The sequence below is a fragment of the Anarhichas minor genome, unplaced genomic scaffold (genome assembly GCF_050575085.1).
Source record: "Anarhichas minor isolate MPS153535 unplaced genomic scaffold, ASM5057508v1 ptg000028l, whole genome shotgun sequence".
Lineage (NCBI taxonomy): Eukaryota > Metazoa > Chordata > Actinopteri > Perciformes > Anarhichadidae > Anarhichas > Anarhichas minor.
In genome coordinates this window covers 11,493,015-11,511,366 of record NW_027466474.1, presented here as the reverse complement: position 1 = coordinate 11,511,366, position 18,352 = coordinate 11,493,015, and the positions used below count along the sequence as shown (strand labels likewise).

General features: G+C 43.9%; 1 protein-coding gene across 6 annotated transcripts in view; it reads left to right on the top strand.

The window, feature by feature from the left end:
* Positions 1 to 18,352, top strand: part of nlgn3a (neuroligin 3a) — an 89,868-nt gene that overhangs the window by 9,520 nt on the left and 61,996 nt on the right. For 2 of the 6 annotated variants that reach the window (XM_076103841.1, XM_076103839.1), the window contains 2 exons: positions 267 to 326; positions 7,956 to 8,105. In XM_076103841.1, coding sequence (XP_075959956.1) covers positions 267 to 326; positions 7,956 to 8,105 — 210 coding nt within the window. Of the gene's footprint in view, positions 1 to 266; positions 339 to 760; positions 773 to 7,955; positions 8,106 to 18,352 lie in introns of all 6 variants that reach the window. The other 4 variants (XM_076103843.1, XM_076103840.1, XM_076103842.1 and 1 more) reach the window with 4 other exon arrangements.

The window sequence follows — 18,352 nt, the reverse complement described above, 5'->3', positions numbered from 1 at the left end:
TTTTTTAATCTGTATATATTATTAAATAAACGTTTATTTTTCTCTTTTTGTTTGTGCTGAAAGTGTTAACAGAAATTGCCCTCGACATGTCCACTGCCAAATTTTCTAATGGGAAATGTGTATTTGAATTAACATTGTATATCACTCACATGTGGTCTCAAATACTGATTTGTATTGAATTGCCTTTTTTCCCATTTCTGTGTTGCCAAACGTGCTATTTTGAATGTCCCTGTGCCTCTCTATGTCTCTCCCTGCTTCAATAACAGGGGCCCATGCAAAAAAACAGGGCGAGGATTTATCGGATAACGACGGTGATGAAGATGAAGGTATTTTCCATGGTGAACAAAGATGATGCATGATTTATTTTATTATTTTCTTTCTAAAAATGTCACCGTTTTCTTATCATTTATGTTTTTTGTTTGATTTATGTTAGTTTCTAATTATAAATGCAATCATCAAGCACTCCGGTCACATGGCACTCTGTAGAACAATGTCGTCTTTGATCAAATGTTTGACTGCGTGAGTGAATGTGAAGTCTCCTGTGTCGAAGCATCACAATTCTATCAGTGAGTAGAATGTTTGGCTTGGGAGTCAGATGGGATCCAGTAGCTGTCGAGATAACGAAACCCAGATTGACTCATTTTAATATCTCACATAGTGACTGGAGCAACTGTGACAATGAGGGCAGAGGCAGAGGTGAGGGCCCCTTCTTAAGGTGAGGCCAGCAGCTGTCTTTGTGGTTCTCATGGCAGAGGGAAAGAGACGCAGCAGTGTAATATCAGGCTGTTCACCAGGTCTGCCAGCAGATTTAGATGAGGAGCGGCAGTTCAGGAGTGCTGCTGGAGAGGATTAGAGGCGAGAGGTGTTGAAAATGGGAAGTTGCTGCTCAGCAATCGCATTGTTCACTTTCCATATTTATCTTGGGATATTCCTGGCTCAGGGTGGATCTCTGCCGAGATTAGAGTGAGAGACGATTCTTGTGCTGCAACAGAAACGGCTTAAGTCTCTGAATCTAAATCAAACCCCTTGATATCGCCCCGCCCTTGTCTTCCTTTGCCACAGTAGGGCAGGTGATGCAAGCATGATGTCGGGTATCAAGGTAAAGCCATTGATGCGCACTCTGTTTGTTATGGACAGATTGGATTTCTGCACATCACGTGTATATTCGGTGAGCAAGATTGCGTGTCTGGAGCGAAGCCCTTTGCGATCGTAGCGCGTTTAGGGCATAATGGACCTTCTACTGGGCAGGGAAGCTGACACGTCACACACAAGTTGCCATGTATCCTTTCACTCATGAATGTTGGCTCACCTAATGCCGGCCTTGCTGCGGGTCCTGCGTTCGGTTTGAGAGCCACTGGAGGCCGGCTGGCCCGGCTCCTTTCCAGATGTTTAAGGGTTTGAAGTGGAGCTCCTTCCTCGTCGCCGGTGGGCTCTTCTTTCAGAAAGAAGCCTCTCGCTGGCCTTGATCACAGAACGGGAAGCGTTGCCATGGCACCACTTTGACACACAGGTGTTTCTTCATTCAAGCCCAGGGCGAGCTGTGATGCCAAATTGCCTTCAGTTTTTGTCTTGACTCTGTGTACACTTGCGCGCGCATGTGTATGTTTTTCTTCCCTCAAGCAAGCCCGCATGCGTCGGTGTGTGTGTAGCCCTAAGTCCGTTCAAAATTGCTGACAAGTGTGGATCCCTTTGTCTGGCAAGTCTTTGCGTGCGCTCACAGTGGCTTGGTCTCCAAGCTGTTGTGCAAGACTAGCCTCACTGAAAATGTGACAAGTCTATTCTTTACTGAGCGCAACTAATGCTATTTACGGAGCATCACCGTAGAAGCACAATACAGTCCCAGCAGTCCCAGAGTCTCTGCCAGAGTGCTGTAACTAATGCATGTGTGACAGAGTTGGCCATCAATCCCTAAACATGATCCAGAAGATTTTCCTTGTTCTGGTGAACGTGTCGGTTTTGAAGCGACATGGCCCATCACATGGAGTCGGTGTTCAGTGGCACCCTCCCTAATTCCCCCCAAAGAGGAGTGTTACCTCTGTGAGGAAAAAGACTTCACTCCTCACACCCCCCCCCCCCCCCCCCCCCCTCGCTCTCTCACTCTTTCGCTGATGCACCTCTTATCCACATATTCTCATTCTGTCCAGAGAGCTGCTGTCTTGTCTCGTTTCTCCGTCTAACCCCCTCCATCTCTCAGTCTGTTCATCCAAACATTACCATGCTGTCTCAGTTGGCAGTCTGTCTATCCTTGGCTAATTCCCTCCCTCCCTCCACCATATTTGAGCCGCCCTCCTGCCTGTTATAACCCTCCAGACACCCTCTTAAATTCAAATAAGTTTTATTGGAACAATAAAGGATTTCGCACAACGCCAAAGAAATATAAGTAACATATGTAACTGAATAGTAATGTATAAATTTACAATAGTGGCAGTGGAACAGCCAATAAAACCTTAACTGTAGCTGGGAATATAATTACCTTTATTTTAATACTGTATCTCACTCTGTCCGCTGGCTGTCCTTCTTAGCCATGTTGTCTATCCGTCTCTTCATGTGTCTTTCTATCTGTCCCTTTGTGCGTCCGCCTGTCTGTCTGAGCAATAGTCAACCCCCCCCCCAAAGTGCATTCAAATTCTACGCAACACTCCCTCCAGCAACACAAGCGCGTGGGCCAAGTTGCTGTGATTTACATCGGCCCACAATCCAGACTCAATTTTACCGAGGCAGTTATTACACTGTAAGAGAAAAAAAAAAAGGAGCGCAAGCTTTCAATCACCTACCTGCTGTCGTTAGATAAAGGTGGGCATGTAAATAGAGTGAGTCAGGCTGTGTAGGAGCTAAATCTCCCAGGTGGAACATGGCAGTGGTGCCGAGGTACTGTGCCCAGTGTGAGGCAGAGAGAGAGAGAGAGGCAGCCGTCCCTTCTCCACCTCGAGAGCGTCTCGCACCACTGCAGCCTCGGCCCTCTCCCACTGATGAAAAATTGATGTGTGTGTATGTCTGTCTGTCATTTGGCACTTTGAGACTCCAGCTCTAATCAGGAGGAATGCCTCCACCCAGCGTGAGCGTGCACACACACTCAGGCATCTACACCCGCATCCTTAAAACCAGCGAAGCACGCACGCACACACACGCACTCGTACACATAAACAATGCTTGCTTCCAAGCTTTAGACGCAAGCACTGAATAGAGAACACACACACACACACACACTCATACCCCAACCCCTGGAGAACCTCTCCGTTGCTGCTGTGCCAGGGAGCAGAGCTGAGCTCCACCTGCCTGGGTATTACCATTAATTCCATTGCACAGGCCTGACTGGATCCCCATCCAGCAAAGCCCTCAGCTCAGGCAGGCTGGAGACTGGTGAATCGACAGTGGGGGCAATTCAGACACCATTCTCTCCGTTCTGCCACTAGCCTATTCTCTGTGATGTGGCAGGGTTGAGGAATCATGTCCCTTTGAAGCCCATTTATGCAGAGATATTTGGAACGCTGCTGCTCAGCTTCTTTCCAAGATAAGCATTGCTGCTAATGGCTGATCCACAAGGGCATCATTTGAGCCATTTCAAAGGATGGGGAGACCCAAGACTGTTGCTGTCATCAATTTCTTTTCTTTTTTTCCCACTTCTCCTTTACTCTTCAGTGGCACGAAATAATTGGCAAGGCAAAAACATGTAAAAAATGCTGCTTTTTGAAGAATCTAGAGAAGTGAACAGGAGTGAAGATTAGTCCACTGAGGCACTTTTCGTGTAATGCCACTGCACGTCTGCGGAGGTTCGTGTTGTGTGCACTTCTGTAATGGCTTTATTGGTGTGCTGTCCTCAACCCTTCTGTGGGCTTTCACAGTATAACGTCAGCTTTTGTGGCTTGCGCCAGCAGGCTTCCCTGAAAGACTAAAGGGTTAGTCTTCGTTCACTCAAGGAGTAAACAGCTGTCTGTGAGTCTTAGAGATGACAGCACCTCTACAGCCCCGTCCTCTCATCTAGATCCTGGCCAGCTGTAGGGGGCTTTGGCTAATAGCCTAAAAGGCTTCTCACCGCGTCTTTCCTTTTATTTGACTCAGCCGACGTCTATCCCCGCCTCTCTTTTCTCTCTATCCTCAAACACACTGCTCTCTGTCTGCCCTGTTGCCAACATCATATTTAACACACAAGCACACCAGCGAGGGAGCCGCAAGTCACCTTCACACAAAGGTCATTCCTCCCATTACTTTTACTGTAGCGATGTCAAGATTCATAGCAGACGTGCACACCCTCACACACACGTCTCCTTCTCATATACCCAATGCCACGTTGAGATTTTCTTTATTTACGCGTGTCATACCTCAGTTGCTCTCAGAAATGTCAAGTGTTGCGCAGTCTGACATACCCTAACTATAAGGTGCTCTTTTCATGTCCATCCCATCGCTCCTGAGGATGTGCAGGCTCTGAAAGTCCGCTGGCTGAAAATAGCAACAGCAATGCAACAGCATATTTTTGTTTCCATTGTCTTCTTCCACTGTCTTCTGCAGGTCCAAAATAGAAGATGTGTTCCTGTGTGTTCCTTCACTGCAGCCTCCGAGGCCTGGCCACACCGCGCTAGCTCATTTGATTCAACGTAAAGGGAATATTAAGCAGACATTCGGTGACATTCAGAATACTGCCAGTGACTTGTACAGCGGCACAAGCCGCTGTATAATTCGGTGTAATTACACTGCCTGTTTTGCAAGGAGCTCTCCCGTTAAAACGAAATGCACTTCTTAAATATGAACATGGCCAGTAATGGACTTGTCATGAGTGAAGCGTGAAGCTTGGCCTGACAAGAGCACTACAGTAGGGTGCATGTCATGTCCTGCCACATCAGGACATTGTCACCCGCTTCCCCCCCCCCCCCTACCTCAGACCTCACTTGATAGCTGCTGACAGCCACCATGTTTCACCAAGTGTTGACACAGTGAATGCCACCGACACTTATCTCCACACTCGCCTTTCTCCTGTCCCGATCCGGAGTGTCAAGGCCGCTTCTGGGGGGCGCTTAATGTCAGATGTATGACCGACTGTTTTCAATGGAGGGAGAGGCAAAGGACAAAAAGGTGGAGATACAGTAGCGGATACAAAATATGATGGAGGAGGAAGGAGCGAATGTTCCCAGCCCTCCTGGTGGGTTTCACTTGCAGCAGCAACACTTAGAGGCTCAGGCCTGAGTTATGTCTCCCACTGACACTCCAATCAGTCCAGAGCCACTGTGATGCACCTGTGAGAGGTTGTGCTCCTCGGGTCCTGTTAAAATTCATGCCCTGTGATGTATTTGTAGGTGTGACTGTCCCCAACCCTTCTAGCTGGTGCAGTGAACTGAGGACTTTGATATGTATTTCCTCTACTGCGATACAAGTATTGGCTGTTCGTATGACATGTTGCTGGGAGTGTATGCCACTGTATAGCAGATGCTGCGTGATCTGATTGAGCGAAACATGTGAGAGAGAATGATGTGTTGTGAATTTTGTTTCTGTTCAGCTCACTCCTCATTGCACATCCGCTTCATCTGCATTTCTGTCACGCACAGATTTCTTTGTTCATCACCAAAACATGAATTTATTTGTCTTTTTTTAAATTTGTTATTATCTTCAACCCGTGCATGTGATTTTATTGCAAATATACTACCGTGTGCATTAATGAACCTATCACTGTTTCTCTCCTAGCACAGAGCTCTGTGCTACATGTTGACGCTGTGAATACTTATGTTGATGTAATGATGTGTTTGCCTCGGAGAAGTGAGTGAATCAGGAGGCAGCGTTTCGAGGTAGCCACTTAGTCACCTGTTACACCAGATTAGGCCGTCTGCGGCGGCCGACAAAAGCTCTGATCTGATTGGTTAAGGAGAGCTACTCACCTCCTTACCTCCACATCATGCTGTGCTGCTGCCCACATGTGGGTGTATAGAGAGGATTATTATTGCTCACTTTAAGCCCAATTTGGATCTGTTGCATGTATGTTTTTCTCTGACACAAATCAGAGTCAGTGGGAACTCTATATTACATCTGTGTGACGCCGCCCACATAACAATAAATAGATTAGACCAAGTGGAGCTCCGATGTTTTGTATCGCTCTCCCAAGGGATTTAACTGTTGTCATGGAGACCTGATGTGAATCAACAAAAGAGGTGACTGATAACATTGACATGACTAATCTCTTTTTCTTATTTCTGCCCCCTGCTCCGTCTTCCTCTACGCCATTCCCCTTGTATCTGTGGTCCATTTGTTTGAGTAGCTTGTGTAGGATATGCTGTTTTTCTCCCTTTCTTCCCCCCTGTTCCCCTCTCTGACTGAACCTCTCATGCTTTCTCACCCCATGCATCCCCCTCCTCCTCTTGTAGAAGATAAGTGTGTGCAAAGAGAAGTGTCAGCCGTAAATCACATTTCACTGTGTAGCCCTCTCAGATACCAGCAAGATAAAGAAAGCCATAAATAAGGCCACATCATATGCAAGTTATGGCTTTGCTTTTAAACGTAACGGGGCCATGAATAACCAAGGGAATAATAGAAAAAACGCAAAAACCTGTGAATCACGGCTGAGCTCTGCTATAGAGGTTACAGACGAACCGTGTCTCTACTAAATGCATTTAAGTAGTTGTCCTCGGTGTTAGGCATGCTAATGTGATGGGGTGCATAACGACGAGCGGTGCCTGCAGATGGATGCAGATTGAGCTGTGCAGGATGTGGTCTGCGATTAGCTGTTCTTAAGGATTTTGAATTTTGGCTCTCAGTCACCATAGCAACCAGAATACAATACCACCATTTTAAATCTGAGCCCATTTCTTTCTCTCTTTTTTCCATTTGCTCTCCTTCTGTTTTATATCTTTATTCCTTTCTGCCCCTTTTATTTTTCTTCCTTCCTTTCTTTCTATCTTCCTTCCTTCTGGTATGTCTTTGTGTCTCTCTCTCTCTCTCTCTCTCGCTCTCTCTCTCGCTCTCTCTCTCTCGCTCTGTCTTCCTCACTCTTTGCCCTCCCACCTCGTCTCATTCTCACCACTCTCAGGGCTTACAGGAAGAGAGGCAGGGAGTTGGACAGAGATGGAGGGAAGGCGGGAGAGAAACAGGGAGAGACAGGGGAGAGTCTGTGAGTGAAAGCGATACAAAGTGAGGGAGGGGAAGGCGAGAAGCTACACAGAACACGGGGGGAGCAGGAGTGAAAATGAGAGAGAGTTTCTTGTCTTGTCTCCCAGCTCGAGCTAGCCGGCCAGTAATTCAGTCTATTCCTCAAACAGAGGCTTTTTTCTTCCCGCTACCTCTGGATGTGCTTTATCTGGCTGGAGTGTCGCTCCAGCTGGGTATCAAGCCCTGGTTTGGGAATAGAATAAACAACATTTTACCAAAACTAAAGCACAAATGTAACTGCCTGCAATGCCAAGCAAGACCGTGCAAATAAATTGTTGCACAGAGATAGGCCTGTGTAAAAAAGGAGGCACGTGATAGCATTGTGTAATTAGCCAGTGCGTTTCCCCTTTCACTGTCAAGCCAGATTAGCCTTCTCCCCAGTTAGGAGATGTGTCAGAGTACCTCTCTCTTTATCCTCCCTAATGGCTTCCTGTGTGTCTATATTGGAAACGTGCGTCCGCCTCCTGGAAGACAACACAAAGCTAAATACGGCCCTAATAGTTTGGTTTATGATAAATATTTTATCTTGTGAATGCAAGCCACATTTTCAGCTGAGATGGCCAATTACGATAATAGAGTTGAGTCGACATAATGAGCGGACATTAATTTGTATCTCATAGAGCAGATATGAAATAATATTGCCTCCATTTCCATTAGCAGGTAGTAGCAGACTGTATCATCCCACAGCTGGTATCTGAGAGGTGACCGTCAGCTTGTCTGTTTGTGGCCCCCATGCGCTGTAACTGCTGTATCTGAATCTGAGCTGACCCCTTGATCGGAGTGGGTGGACCACAATGTGAATGTGTTAATGATGGCCGCTCTTGCAGACATACGAGACACCGGGGCCAAGCCTGTGATGGTCTACATCCACGGAGGATCCTACATGGAGGGGACGGGCAACATGATCGATGGCAGCGTCCTGGCCAGCTACGGAAATGTCATCGTTATCACTATCAACTACCGCGTCGGCGTCCTCGGTAAGCATCTTTTCCTGTCTATTTCCTTTTTTTTCTTTTTTTCTTTTTGACTCCAGCTCCTCCTTCAAGGACATTTTTCTGGGCCATCTTAATAGGGCAGCTAGGTGTAATGAGCGCTGCTGATTGCCACATGCACTCCAAATAAGGCCGAGGGAAAAACACGGCACTGTAAATACACTGACCGGTTCCTGTGCTTCTTGTTGATGTGGTGCTCGTGTATCAAAATCACAGTAATTGAGTGTGCTGAATGTGGGTTTGTTGTTGTGATTGGGGTTTTGAATAAATTAAGAAATTATTGTAATGAGTTTGAAAAAAAAGAAATGATGAGATGGGCGTGATGCTGGTGAGATAGAAGAGAGGAGAAGAGTCTGTTAGAGAGAACGAGGGGTTCTCTCTCTGAGTTGCAGTTGGTTGCAGATTGACTCACACAGCTGAATCCTCTTTCAGGATTGTGTGTGTGTGTGTGTGTGTGTGAGAGAGAGAGTGTGAGAAAAGAGTGGAGAGGCAGAGAAAGAGAGAGAGCGAAAGAGAAGGAGAGGGAGCTCCATGGAAACAGCTGCAGCGACACAAAATGGAGTTTGTTAGCACACTATACCCAAGCTTTGTAGCTTTTCCATCCATCTCTTGATTTTCATTTAGAGGTTTAGGTTGTGTTCTGAGTACAAACACTTTGGATAGAAGATAGAATTTCCCCGAGTTGTTGTCTGCGTTTGTGGAGAATATTGCCTTAGATTTGGACGTGTTTGGCTCCGGAATAGCTTAGCGTAGATGCTGTTACAGCATCAGTTTTATCAGAACTGAGGAGTTTTTCTTCATTTATAGAAGAGCAAAGAACGGCACTGAAGGCTTTTCCCCAAATGGAAAAGATGTTTTTGCTCTTCTCACGTCTCGCTTCGGTAAGAGTTTGATTGACCGATGGTTCAACCGTTGGACCTGCCATGTATTTTTTTAAAGTGCCTGCCCTTTCCAAACCGTTTCAAATGACGGCTCCTCAGATGGTTCTGTGTGACAAACCATCCGGCGCGTCAGGTTAGCTGAGAAGAGCAGCAGCAGAGAACTGACTCCGTACTGTCTATAAAGCACTATCTATTTAAAGTTTGCAAGGACAAGCTAACATGAACCACTGTACACTACCCTGAGTGCAGTGAAGAGTGTTTTTTATTACTTATAATAGGTTGTATTTTATTTGTAAGAGAAAGAATGTGCTATTTCCTCTTTATTTAAAAGTTACATTGTATCGCTTTTGTATTCACTAGTGTGCTAACGAGTGTCAACAGCAGGAGGACGGCTGTATGCAGCATTGACTCAAACACACGACAGTGTCCATGGCCAGTTAGTCTCTCCTAACCTGAGGGTCGGAGCCCCATAAGAGGTTGCTCAATCAAAGGTCACAGGATGATTAGCAAGATGGGAAAGAAGAAGAGAAGTGTCTGCTACATAAAGATGTGTGTTACATTTTTTCCCGTCTCTTATTTTTCTTGTTATACGTTGGATAGATTTACTTTTTCAGACCTCTAAAATGTATGAAATAAACAATCCGTGACAAGGTGCCATCACTAGACATTGTCTTAAAGGATCGGGGGCACTGAGCTATATCAGACGGCGGCAGCACATGCTCGTTGTTAGGATCAGTTCGTTGTTGACATTGGTCTTTTCGTGGCATTTGGTGACAACAAGAAAAATATTGAATATGACCAGCCTCATCCTTAAAGGAGCAGAGCCTTGCTGCTCCACATGTTGAGAGCAAGAGGGTGACTGAGGAGAGATGCCTCCTTACCCTTCAGGACATTGAGATGACTGGTGGGGTTGACTCACACAGGCACAGCTTCATTCATCCTGAGACTCTCTGTTTGATGGAGATGAGAGCGCTGCGGCCTATCGATTTTGTCATCAGGATTGCTCGCCTTGAATGCGCAGTGTTTTCCTCATTTCCTGTCATTTTTGTTGCAGTATCACTTTGAGCATTGTAATCAGCCTTCGGGGTGGTAAGGTAGTCGGAGTACTGGCTGAGCGCGCTGCCTCGTGCCGCCACTGCTGCTGGGTTTAAAGCCGAGCACGTAAGCCTAACACAGATTCATGATCATATTTCTTTCATGGCACTTCAATTATGAGTCAGATGTTTCTTCTCTCGCTGCCACATTTCACTAAATGTCATTCTACATGCATGCACACACACCCTCGAACGCCACATACGAGTGCTCTGAGCGTGTGCATGCTCACACACTAGCATGTGTGTGAGACACAAGCAAAAGGTATCTGCACACACACACACACACATGCAGTTGCGTTTTCTTTTTTTTTTTCAGAACCATGCACAGACATACACATTTGTACAGTTCACAAAGCGGCTCTCTTGGTAAAGCTCCCCAGCAGCCATTCTGAGAAATGAGCAGAGAAGAAGCGATGCATGTAGCTGAACGATAATGTCCACCGCTGAAGCATGGACTGATAATCTCCCCATGGTATGGCTCTAAACTGTTATTACAGATACACTCGTATAAACCAAATAAAACCAAGGCCAGAGAGAAATCAGACCATGATGGGCCAATTAATGTTAAGCTGTCTGAAGACTTGCAGTCATAAAGTGTGAATTGCAATACTCAGAACATAACAAATTGTAATTACATGTCTGTTATTTTATTTTTGTTTGCAGTTTCTTATTGAATATGGGTACCGCTAACACTTTCAGCGTTAATCTAGTCTAGGCAGCATTACGTGGAGTAGATTAGCGTTTTGTGCATTAGCCACTGCACACGGAGTGTAACATCAGGTCATCTGACGGCTAGATGAGAACAAATACTCCAGTTTGTACTTCCTCTGTGGCTTCAGCTCAAGTACTGTGCAAGAAAAGAAAAGTCAGTCATTTAGATTCCACACTGGGTGACGCAGTTCCATGTAGAAATGCAGAATAAATAAATAAATATTAATGAAAAAATGAAAGCTCTTTTAATTAGGCTGCTTAAAGGGATGAGGGAATAATGAAGGCTGAGAGAATTAGACAAGATAATGAGTTTAAAGGGAGAGCAGACAAGGCAACAAGCTACGCTTTCTGACACTAATGCAGCTCTCCCACCATCCCTGGGCAATCTGAATATGGCATTAATAATGCATTAAATACCTTAGTTTGAAATACACACAACAATCTGAATAGTAACTCACAGAAACAATAGGCCCAGAACTATTACGCAACAGCAGCCTTCACTAGCAAATCTCTGAAAGCTGTTTTTTAATACGAAGAACAAAAAACATTTTCACCAGCAAACTTCAACAAATCGGACCGAAGCGAAACATTGGTAAATGTCCGTGACGAATGTGTTATATATCTATTGCATTCATTTCCACTTTCAATCTAACATTTTTTGTAGCAACACTATTTCCAGCGTTGCGGTGCTTTTTTTTCAAACTTTCACTAAAATGGAGCAAAGTTATTGAAAGACGGTGCTCAGTGCGTTATGAAATATAGATTTAGCATTTGTTTGGTGCTTTCCAAAAGACAGGCCGCAGTGGATCTGGTCTATATTTTCAGCGTGGTTTTATAATATGTGCATGGGCGGCTTCACGTTCTACAGTGAAACTCAAACACTAGCTAAGAGAGAAAAAAAAGAGAGCGAGGAGAAATCTAGAAAGAAGAGGTAACATGGTGGAGACAAATTGTATTCGGAGACCCTCGGCCACTCACAGTTCCAATTAAAGAGCAGTCCACGAAGTTTCCAGTTCTATCATCCCCCTGCAGCTTTTAGCCCTACGCTGCTGTAATGGTAATTATTGCTTCAAAGGGTGGACCACAATTCTCCTGAGGCACCATTTGGAAACTTTCATATCTGAACCTTTAACTATTTAGATGAATGAGGATTCGTTTTAAATTTTATCTTTAATTACTAATTTACCCACTGCAGTATGATTATCACCAGATGAGATGTGAAGAGTTGTTCACTGACCTGTCAGGACTTGTCACACTCTGCTCGGGTCAGTGGACCTGAGGAGCAGAGTTTGTTTTACCAGAGAGCAACAGTGTTTGGATTTCTGCTCATTGATCTGTATGTGTGTGTGTAGACATCGTGTGTCTGTCTCAAAGTGTGTGACTTTTCAACCGCCCGCATATGTGCGTGTGAGGCGCGTGCACGCGCGTGTGCCTAGTTGCCGCGCCTCTCTAATGATGTGTAATGAGTCCCAGTCAGAGGGGAGTATCTTGTATCACTGCTCTTTACAAATATAATTACTCACTGGCTCTCCAGAGCATGTCAATTTCCGAGTCCATTGGGGGGGGGGGGGGACTTAATTACTAGTTTCAAAATGCATTAAAAATTAACAAAGGCTGCCTCTCCGGCCAAAACTCAAGGTGAGATTTGTCCTCCCTCTAAAAAAGAGGAGAATGGTCAAGTGCGGTCTGCACTTGTGGAGAGTTGTCACCCTTCGACGGGGTTTATTTGTGACCTTTGATGTCTATCTCCCATATCTGTTTGATCGCAGCCATTTTATAGTGGGACCGCCGCAAAGCTATGGACTGTCACCTCAGTACACCCGAGTTATTCGGGCCTTCAAAGGAATAGTTTTAGATCCAATCAAAATAACCTCGGCCTACTGTAAGAGCGTACGTGGAAGCAACGCTGAAGCAGCAGCGCAGGTGTTGTAGCATTGATTTGTTCGTTGGCCGGAGTTATTCTGTGTGTGGTAAAGTGACTCTGACTTTCTGTCCTGTCCCTCTCCCAAACTAAAGATGGTGACTGTTGGTAATTCAGCCAGGGATTTGGGGAGCAGAGGATATGTTTGGCTGCGTGTGAGCAATATTGCAGAGCAAAAGATAGTCTATCGCACAAGTTTGTATAGTTGTTTTCCACTTACTGAAGAATTGCTGCGGAGGTCCACTGAGAGCTGAAGAGCGCCGTGTGCTCACGGCCTCCTGACCCAGACGCTGTAGTCTGCTGGATGCTGGTTAAGTAGTAATGCTATAGGATGACTTGTCTGAGGTTTAAAACCATTGGCCCCATTTACACTTGTCACTCCAACTGTCTTCTATCCGGATTAAGTCCAGATGTGATTTAATACACTTCCATTTACACTTATATACGTCTCGGTTGGCCAGATCTCATTCCAATCTTCAGGTTTTCCCAAGCTACAGGCAAATCAGGTTCGGCCCTCCTCCAGTCCAGAAGGAGCGGTAATGCACCTGAGGCTGTTTTAAAACTGCAAAATGCAAAATGCTCCTGGCCCCATGATGTTATTGTATCATTGCATTTATAAAATGAGTATGGACATTTGTTGTTTTGTTTTGTTTTACTACAAGTTAATATGCAGGATATAATCTGTCTGGGTGCATCTAATTTGTCACATCGGATGTCTGGGATCACAAAAATCGCCCTGTGAGTTACTGCGGAATAAAGTTCAGCATGACAACCTCCCGTGTGGCGAGGGTGAATCAACTTAAAATAAAGAGCCTCCCTCGGTAAGTGTTCCCAGTCACAGTCATTTCGGTTATCATCTGATGTATGAGCTTGGCGCCAAGCAGAGGAATTCTCAAACAGTAGGTGGAAGAAAAAGCGAAGGCAGAGCGAGTTCTCTTTGTCTTCTATTACCAGGAAGAGAGCGGAGATGGATATTTACTTGTTTTCATTGCCATTTGGATGAATTCATCCAAATTAAGCAGAGAACAAAAACATTTATTCATCCTATTAATGTCAGGGAGTGAGGGATTGAAGTAATGGTTTTCATGCTCCAGTCTGCAGCCGCTTGTTGATGCTGCTCTCCTACAAATCACTGCCAGGAAATTAACTCTTAAGCCGCTCTTGCCAGACACACTGCAACAAACGTCTGGCTCTGCAAGACAGGGCCCAGATGGGGCCTATTGTTTCCCAGTGCTCGGCTTTTCACCGTCCCCCAAGAAGAAGTTTGCTTTCCAGCTTAAAACTGTTGGATAAGTATTGATTGATAAAGTGGAAATACCACTGAGTAGGACTCAGTTCCTTTGCAATTGATATCAAACAGTGCTTACACAGCAGGAACTAAAATCTTCCTCATGTAGGAGTTTTAAATACAGCACTTAACAAAAATCTATAGATTGTGTGTTATCAACTTTTCATGACATTTTTTTTTTTTGCTTATGTTGTTTCTCAAATCGCACTTTAGAATAATTATTACTATATTAAATCCTCTATAAAGTGAGTTCTCAGTTGCAGTCGTGGCGCTGTGCTTTGATTGGCTCACGAAGCAATTATGCGCCACATCCAGAAAGTGTGAAATTTCAAATGCTGGAGACCTCCCTGATTGAAAGGATTTAGTCGATGTTGAGGGAGGAGAACCAATCAAGACTAATTGTGTTTTCGCACACTGATGGGAACGTCCAAAATTTGGGACCTCCAACTGGGTTTCTCGCAGCATCGCCTTCATTTTTCAAGCCATACAGACATGAAACAACATAAGTAGACATTTTGAAACTTAACAGGGTAATATGGTTAAAGTTTTTAATGCTACTTATAGTCTGTGTTTTTTCAGCATTAGCCACTCAATGTATTCTCAATGTTTACATCCATAATTACCTCGCTGAATAGTAATCTTTATTGCTAGTGGCATAGTCAGCCATACAGATTACCTCTCCTACGTGCATGAGCCTTATGTCCACTTCCACAGTTTGTGCACCTGTCAGAAGCTCTGTCGTGATTCAGCTTGAATCCAGTTTTTATCCAGTTTTAGGCCATATACTTTTATGATACATTTTTAGATCTTGCTTGCATAACCACATCTTTTAACTGGAAAACAGATTTTAATCATCGGATGTGGATTTTAAAGTTGTTTTTAGTCTTCTGCTAGTGCGAGAGCACACGTCCGAGAACGCCACTCTCTACTGCGAAGCAAAATATGTTTTTAATGCTATTCTTTTATTTAAAAGACCGTCTTCCTTCCTCTTGAAGAGAATACGTCTGTTCTCTAAACTACAATGGCTGTGGGTGGACTGCAAACTTCAATTCTCACAGTTAAAGTGGCAATCTTGAACATTTTCATTGAGATAAATGTCTGTTCAGTCACTATCGCTGAAGGAGGTAACACAAAGGTGATTAACCCTACGTCCCACTGATGAAAGTATTGCAATATTTATGTTTTTGCGTCTGTGTGTCTGTGGCGCCATTCCTGCATGTATATATAATACTCCAGACTGCTAAACCTCAGTACAATTCCATTGTTTTCACTCAAATAGAACCTCTAAATCAACCAGGACTGAAATACGGCTCACACACATCATCCCCTAGACCTCTCCCCCCCCCCCACAACATTGATCATTGGAGACTCAATAACCAGGGACATGCTCTTCACAAACGCCATCACACACCGTCTTCCTCGTACCACAGTCCCCGTCACACTGGATAAACTCTTGGACCTCCCGCCCTCACTCCCTCGCTCCATCAAAAGAATAGTGCTGCATGTGGGGGCAAACGACACATCCCATTGGGAGTCTGAGTGCACCACAAATTATTTTAAAGGAAAGAGAGTGTTTTTTTTTCTCAGAACCCATTCCTCCATTACTCGGTCGTGGATTCAAACGTTTTAGCCGTCTGCACACCAGGCTGCAGATCTCACAACATGGCTTTTAACCATCATTTATAACTTCTTCCGGGGGCCGTGCCTCCTTGTTTAAAAAGAGACGGGATTCATCCAAACAAGCGGGGTAACATTCGGCATCCTGTCCAATCCTCTCCATGCGCATGACCATTTACACGACGCACACCCACTACAACACAACCCTCTTCCTCTCCTGTCTCATCTCAGATTGCCGTACTGCCGCAATATCGTTAAGGAAATAAGGGTGGAGGGACAGCTGTAATCTACAGACCCACTGTCTGTCATCCACACGCGCTTCAATGCTTGCACTCACCCTAGATTTTATTGTACATTTTGGTCTTAACATTAGTATATCTTCAGTCATTGATCCGGCTCTTTCTGACCACCACTCTGTGTTTTTTTAACAGTTTTGATCATTCTCTCAAAGCATCACAGAACGTATTATCATAAAACGCTACATTACCCCCGAAGTAGCCACAACTCTTACATCACATATTGCAGCCTACAAAAAAATAACGTCTCACCATCATCCTGTGAAGACTAGATTAATGCTACTTGAAGAAATGTTGCCTCTTGGAAAAATAATCAAACAATGGACCTCAGAAGAGACTGCTCAATTGCTGAACGCAGATGGCAGCCAAGAAAATTAGTAATCCATCATAATATACCCGTTGAAAAAAACAGTGCAATTCAAACATCACAGCAAACATTTTTCTAATCTGCTAAACACCAACACACAGTACAATAGAGTCTCTCGTAAACCACAACGAACCACAGTATCAAGACTCTTAGTTCTAAAAATGATGGTTTGCTCCTGCATATAATCATGAGAGCTAGCATCTGAAAGGGCACAGTGTACTTTTAATCTATCTTGTATACACAATGATGTCAGGTTTGAATGTTTGATGCTGGAACTCTCAGGAAATGAGCTGAAGCCCTCCACGCGTTCCCTTGACCCAATTCCAGCCTCAATTTTTAAACCATTTTAAACTCTGTATCTGAAGACATCGCTGCCATTCTAAATGACTCCCTACGGCTTTGTGTCTTCCCAACAGATTTTAAACCTGATTTAGTGTAATTGCTTTTCAAAGAAATGGAACTTGGATATTTTAACGTCAACAATTTTAGACCGATTTCAACATTTTTGATAAACTGGTTTTAAGTCAGCTAAGTACCTTTTTTTTAATGCAAACACTAGATTAGAAATGTTTCAATCAGTTTCCAGGACACATCACAGCACGGACAGCCCGACTAAAAGTAGTGAATGATGTCAGGACGGGTCCGAAACGAGCAGTTGTGGGGCTGCTTGACCTGGACGAAACAGAAGTACTAATAATTGGTTCAGTAGCTCAGTGAGAGAAACTGGCTGTCATGAATGAACGCACTAGGTCTCAACCCAAGCCAAGAAGCAAGGAATCTGGGATTGATTTTTGACTCTAATTTTAACTTCAAGGCTCACATGTGGCGTATCATAAAAACATAATTTTTTATCATTTGAAGAGCATCTCCAAAGTGAGGCCATTTCTCTCTGAGGAACATAGACAGACTGATGCGTACTTTTATAGCTAGCAGGCTGGACTATCGCAACACTCTCCTTTTTGGTCTACCAAAGACAGCTACAATATACTCAAAATTCTTCTGCCCGAGTATTAACTAAGACCAAAAGGAGAGAACATATTTTGCCTATTTTCTATATTTTTATACTGGTTCCTTGATAGTTTTCATATTGAGTTTAAAGTTCTTGTTCTAGTTTATAAGGCACCACATGGCCATGCACAAGACTTCCTCTCAGGAATGCTTTTAGTTTATGAACCAGTGAGGCCCCTCAGATCCTCTGGTTCTTCTCTTGTAGCTGTTCCACAAAGCAGAACAAAAACATTTGGTGATGCTGCTTTTAGCCGTGACGCTCCAAGCCGTTGGAGCAGCCTTCCAGAGGATCTGAGAGTTGATAAAAATATTGGTATTTTTAAACAGAAACTAAAATTCAGTCTGGCTTTTATGTAGTGTTTTATAATTGTAAAGTGTTCATTATTATTGCTTATTATTTAATCACGCTTATTTCATAAAGTGTTTTATGTGTTATTATGGTTTTGGTATTTCTACATATTTTATCTTTTATTTTATTTTTACATTTTACTGATGTCCCATGATCACTTTATTCAGTGTTGTATGTCATTTGGTGCGCAGTAGACTCTTCATCTTCCTTTCTGTTTTCGATTAGTTTTTTCTTCTTTTAACATCCTGTTTGTTTGTGTCAATCATTTGTAAAACAATTTGGATTACATTTGATTTGTTTGAAATGTGCTATATCAGTACGACTTGATTCATTGATTGATACTCACGCACAATATTCAAACAAAAGGATCCTGAAGTCGTATCAGAGGTGTATTAAGTTACTGCTCATGCAAACCAAATATTTCCTACTGCCACTAGCTCACATCAAAAGCAACTAACTGGCAAAACCTGCTGTGGCGTATGTGAAGCAGGCACAGGAAATGCAGAACAAGACGTTGTCATTTGCGGCATTTTGTGATGGGGGATCAGTTTAACATATGGTCAGGCAACATGAAGATCTGCATATTGGATTCTGTTGGTTTGTATTTCCCCCAAAAAATTACCAGCAGATCCTTTTAGCTCACAGTCGTGGAGAATTAATTTGTTTTCATTTAGTCTCATGGCTACATCTGCTAAAAAAA